We start from the raw sequence: 5,800 nt of genomic DNA, 5'->3' as shown, positions 1-5,800 counted from the left end.
ACATTACTAACACCTCTTCTTAATAAATATATTTAGATTGGGTTTTGGATAGATTAGGAAATGGTTTTGGGTCATGAACTCAATATTTCAAGTCCGGCCCATCTCAAATAATCAAATTCAATATCTATTATTGTTACTTTTAACGTTTTTGTATTTTCTTAACCGACATAAAAATTTTGGATTTTGGTATATTTCTTTTCTTAATTAAAAGTTTTATTCCTCCAATCTTTTAATGAATTCAAACCACAAAAAACTTGTGTATATTAAACAAGTTTCCAAAAAACACTAGGCTTGAAAATCTTTTAATCAATTATCCATCAACAATAACGCACAATTTTTCCCTCCAATACACTATTAACTTGCATCGATATATTAACCCTTGCAAAGTCGACATCATTCGAGGCATTAACAAATACCAGAATCCACGTCCAATCATTCACCATCGCCTACATGATTAAGCAAATATAGGTAACAATTAACATTGAAGGAATTAAGATCTAGTAGTTTCTGAGACTTTCAGAATGTTAGAATCTTAATCACACCAGAAGACGAACGTATCAGAACGGAATTTTGTTACACCTATAACATTCACTAACCCAAAAAATAAAGGCTACGGCGACTTCCCTTTGTCATTGTACAAAATACATCCGACTAGTGTCACCTTTCCTGGAAAGGGAAAAAAAAAGGTGTAAAACAAAGAATAGCAATACAACAATTTTATGCTTGTCCATATCAAAGCAAAGGACAGCATTCCAGCCAATCATCGAGTTCTGCCACTAAAATTTTGATAAAGGAGATGGTAGAAAAGTTCTCGATTGCTGTCTAGTCATCTTTCCCTTTCCCTTTACCTTCTGAACCTCTAGATCCATCGTATGCAGATAGAAAATAGGTGCTCTGGTTCTTCTGCAGAAACCTGCATTTTATATAAGAAATATTTTTAAATTTTAAAATATAATGAATTTAAGGGGAAATTTGAATCAATTCCATAGAGAACTAAAACAGCAGAAATTCAATGTCAGCGGTTGCTCATGGCAGTGTATGTGTGCCAATGTTATGTGTTTTATAAACAAATTAGGTTAGATTGTATATACACACCAATGAAAAGAAACTCTTGAAAGATGTAGTCGGAGAACATGCATATGTTAACAAAAAAAAAAAAAGGCAGAGAGTATATTATACTCATCCATAACAACAAAAGTGTCAGAGTAAAGCAGAAATGATTTGGATAGAAGAGGCACAATAGTTTACAAGAGGATGCAAAATAGATAAGAAACAATTATAATTATATGTTCTAAATAGAAGCTATGGTTAGAGTGATAATAATGATGCAAATGTTTATCTCCTTCACTGAATTTAAATCAGAGTTTAAAAAATTGAATGCTTTCTAAATAGCATAAGATAAAATCAATGAGGAGAGTTGATACTTGAGAAAATCCATTAACTTCTGTTGCAAGCTGGTTAATGTTTCCTCTTCAATATTCACATATGCCAATAGCTCAGGAAACTTGACTGCAAAGACAAGAACACATTATTAGTATTGCAGGACTTCTAAGATTTGCAAAGTATCAATATCATGGATGATTATTAAAATTAAGATACACAAACACATTGACACATGTCCCAAGGTGATGTCACCAAAACAAGCCCACGGGACTTGATTGTATCCACAAATAGATATAACAACTGATATGCCGTGCAACCAACAATGATGAATCCTAATTCCATGAACAATTTCGTTAGGCAATTGTGTCACCCATGGGTTAAACCTGGATTTTAGGGTAGGCTTCTAGAGATCAATAAAATGCTTTATACATAAATAAGAACAAAGCTAAAAGAAATGCCTGCAGTGACAATTTAGGCAAAACATAATCTTCAAAACTGCATCAAAGACGAAAGTATATTGATGCATTCAAAAGTGTAAGTCTGACAGATGGCCATACCAAAGAGGCGTAGTAAATGCTCAGCACCATATATGGTTGATGGAGAGACATCATCGAGGACTACTTCATGGTATTGTTGGCGCTCTTTTTTATAAAGAAGCATCACAGGCAAAGCTTTGTCGAAGTAACAGCGAATTCCCTTCAAGATTTCTCCAATTGAATCAGTCATTCTGTAGCCAAGAAAAAAGTCTATGTCACCAACTCTAGGAACAAATTAATTATTGTCAAAGTTGGAAACTAATTATTCAAAAGCAAGTTACAGCATAATTTATCATGATTGTTTCAGGAACGTGTGAATGGCTTAAAAATATACTTACATGCCATCCTTCTTGGACCTGTTTTCAAGGTACTTTGTCAAAATATCATCAACATTTGGTGATCGAGGAAGTTTAACAAGCTGCAGAAAAAATGGATTATTACCGCCAAATCAGTTTATTAGTGTACCAGCCATAAGTATCATTAAATGGTACCCTAACTATATTCAATAAAAAAGCATGAGACAATATAATCAAAATGATTGAATTGCATGAGTTTTGTTGAGTTTTAAGTTGTACACAAGATCAAGGCTTCAGAAATTTCATGTAAAGGCTACAAAAACCTTATTGCAATAACTGACAAATAAATGACAACATTATTATCAATGCAATTATTACTTCTATAGTTACTCTCATTCAAGTTAAATCATCAAGCAAAAAATAGTATAATAAGAGAAAAGTTAATCCAAAAGTTATTCAAACAGTTCATGCACCTTATCCTGTTGAGTAACAAATTCCCAATCATCAACCAGCTGCTTCTTTAGGGTTGATGGAATTTGGATCTTGACAAGCTTTTCCATGGATGAGTTGTCCTTCTAACAATTATTAAAACACATTTTGAAAAACAAAAAGAGAGGGTAAGAACCGATGGATATAAACTAGAAATAAGAAAAAAAAAAAAAAGAACAAATGATTTCTTAAACAGCTGTAATTAATCATATAAAAACCAGACCTCAACACCTGAGTCGCTTTTTCTCTTCTTCCCTTTTGCAGCTGCAATAAGTATAAAAAATTAACTTCCAATAGAAAGGTTAATGTCTTAGCAAGCAGTCACAATATTACTTAAGAAAAGGTTGACAATATGCAAAATAATTGAACTAATGGAATGCCAAAGCAGACCATCAGGAATCAATGGTTGACTCCATTTATGTATTGCATATGAATGCAAAATAATGAGTATAGTGAATGAGGCCATTAACAAAACTGCAATAGCCAAAGAGGATTCTTTTTCTTTTTTCTCCTTTTGGCAGAACTCTGGCTAGTTAAAATTGATTCTAATATGTTAACAAGGAAATATCAATAAACAAATGCTATTAAAAACACATAATTCAATCTCCATAGAATGCCAATACAACTCTTAACTTTAGACAACATTGAACTAAATGCCGCATTTAACTTAAGATTTGCTGAAGGTTCAATACAACCTCTGCACAACTTCATTAACTGAAAGCTAAAATCAAACTTAATTCAGGAGCTAAAAATCACTCAAGAATATTAGAATCAAGAAAAGTGTTTGATAGGACCCCCTTACAATAGGATAGGAATATACTGATGATAAAGAATAGTTATTCCACAAATGAAAGAAAATCAATTATAAAGACGGAAGAATACGAAAAGAAAATAAAAGTAAAATAAGCTTACCAGTGTTCTTCAGCTCCTCTTTATCCGCTTTTGCATCTAGAAAAATAAAAGCAGATCATTAGATAGGATTAATTAGGGAATGAAGACAAACAATAATAACAACTATAAATTAGATCAAAACTTGCCACTTGCTAGAAGTTAAGGCACTGGAAAAATTAAAAGGTCTTATCTATTGGGGAACAACAATAGAATCTAGATGAAAATCATGGCAGCACCCATACACTTATGAAGGGGGAATGCTTCCACTTACCCCAAATAAAAAAATAAAAAAAAAGGATCTCTAATGGGCAACCATACTTATATGAACCAAATAAATGCACACAGAATATGACCAAAAGTATTTAGGATATTAATAAACAAGCCAATAAGTCGAAAGAGTTAAACTAACCAGTAGAGCTTTTTGGCTTGGTCTGACTTGAACGTCCTGACTTTGAACTTTTGTCAACACCCTGTTTTTTGTCTAGGGCTTGCTGCTTCATGACATTCTCTTCAGTATGTTTCATCAGCCGATCAGCACCTACCCATTCGTCCCAACTGTTGGCAAGATGTCCAAGCCATAGTAATGATTTCTGTTTCCCTTTTTGGGAAAGGGGATTTATAAATCAATGAAAGCAAACATTTACTGGTAATATATAAAGTTCTGCATTACCTTTCAGGATTTCATAATAACATAACCCACAAAATAATGTAAGAACAAAAAATATGCAAAGTTTAAATAAAATAAAACACTATTTCTCTTGATTTAAGGGAAAATGAGGATAATAAGTGATTAAATAAATATTTTAGCTCAAATATACGACAGGATCCTAAATTTAATTTGATGAATGCCTATTGCCTACCTTGACTTGAAAGAATAATTCAGCTTAAAATTTATATACATTATAAAAAGGAATGTTCTAGACTTCTAGTGTTTAAAGGGACAAGTTTTCAGAGGAGTAACTTTACAATAAATTTTACATGGACACCGTTCAAGTTAAAAATCTAAGATGCAGATCAACAATCAGAAAATTCACGTGATAAACCAAATGAAATGCAAAAATAAGGCAGTAACTTAGATTCAGCTGAGAGCATATTACTGAAGACATACTCACTTTTTATTCCAACCCTGCAAAACAGCAAAACAGATATCTCTTAATACGATAAACAAGTAATGTTCAGGTTATCCTACATAATTAACATCGCAACTAGATTAAGCATCATATAGACATTCATATATATATATATATGCACGTGTGTGTGTGTCTGTATATATATGTACGTATATATCGAAAATTAAGGTAAAGTTAAGGCAAGTAGACTTACAAGGTAATGAACAAAGTATTTCCATTCTTTAATCCGAAGCTCTGCCTTTTGAACCTGAAATGTAAAATCAAAATTCATCAACTGCATAAACCCTAATTTCACCAATCAATCCCTAAATGCTCTAAATTGTGGACTACAGTGACCTAAAGAAACCACTCAATTTACTTTTGGTGTAGGATTACTTGAATCAGCAACCAAAAAGGGGCATAAATATCATATTTAAAAAAAAAATAATTTCAAGCGAATCGATAAACATGAAAATTTGAAAGCTAAACGACGGAATTATTCAGTTTAAAGCACCGGCGAAGTCCAACAATGAGCCAAACAAAGAAGGAAATGAAATAAGGTAAAATGTGCAAAGAGGAAAAAATTTAGAGAGAGAGAGAGAGAGAGACTATGCCTTGGCTTCGTAGATACGAGGGCCGTGATAGGCGAGGACACGTTCGCCCTCAGAGAAGTGGTTGGAATTGGAGGGAGGGGTGTCTTCGCTCGATGTATCGGCGTCGGTTGCCGTCTCCTCCTTCGACGAGCTTCCCATTTTTTTTTCTGATTTATTTTTCCGATTTTCCCGGCTGACAGAAAGAACGGGGAAAGAGCTGATCTGTTTCTGACTGAAGCACTGCTTTTCACTTTTTAGTATTTACTGCTATTTTGGACCTTACCGACCTGCATTTTACTGATTTACTGCTACCACTTTCGTTTTTTACACCCAAAGTTTTAGTTTGAAAAGCAAAAAATCTTTTCAGTTTTACCCCAAGTTTGAAAGTACGTGCGATAGAACTTTTGTTTATTTTGTCAAAATTAGAAGTATCAATTAAAATTTAATTTATTTAATATTTATTATAATAAAATTTTTTGGCTTAAAATAATTATGATTCAAAT

At 32.8% G+C, this 5,800-nt stretch overlaps 1 protein-coding gene across 1 annotated transcript; it reads right to left on the bottom strand.

Annotated features, from left to right (window-relative positions):
* Positions 1-454: 454 nt before the first annotated feature.
* Positions 455-5,548, bottom strand: LOC111299960 (MRG family protein). The gene is made up of 10 exons (XM_089747890.1): positions 5,319-5,548; positions 4,915-4,972; positions 4,005-4,193; positions 3,617-3,652; positions 2,928-2,968; positions 2,689-2,790; positions 2,258-2,337; positions 1,941-2,110; positions 1,425-1,509; positions 455-913 (listed from the first exon to the last, which is right to left on the bottom strand). Exons 1-10 carry the CDS (start codon positions 5,454-5,456, stop codon positions 823-825), a joined length of 990 nt encoding a protein of 329 aa, XP_089604016.1. The 5' UTR covers positions 5,457-5,548; the 3' UTR covers positions 455-822.
* Positions 5,549-5,800: the final 252 nt, after the last annotated feature.

This window comes from Durio zibethinus, chromosome 18 (assembly GCF_047325235.1).
Source record: "Durio zibethinus cultivar Kanyao isolate XHJ-2024 chromosome 18, ASM4732523v1, whole genome shotgun sequence".
Lineage (NCBI taxonomy): Eukaryota > Viridiplantae > Streptophyta > Magnoliopsida > Malvales > Malvaceae > Durio > Durio zibethinus.
Note: the sequence above shows the minus strand (reverse complement) of the source record. Positions and strands in the feature narration are given on the sequence as shown.

Bases quoted from the DNA above. Each gene is read 5' to 3' on its own strand.
- LOC111299960 (XM_089747890.1), bottom strand. From the start codon at position 5,456: ATGGGAAGCTCGTCGAAGGAGGAGACGGCAACCGACGCCGATACATCG. The intron at 2,791-2,927 runs GTCTGGTTTTTA...AATAATTGTTAG, and splicing joins AAAGCGACTCAGGTGTTGAG to AAGGACAACTCATCCATGGA. The intron at 2,111-2,257 runs GTAAGTATATTT...TCTTGGCTACAG, and splicing joins AGGTCCAAGAAGGATGGCAT to AATGACTGATTCAATTGGAG.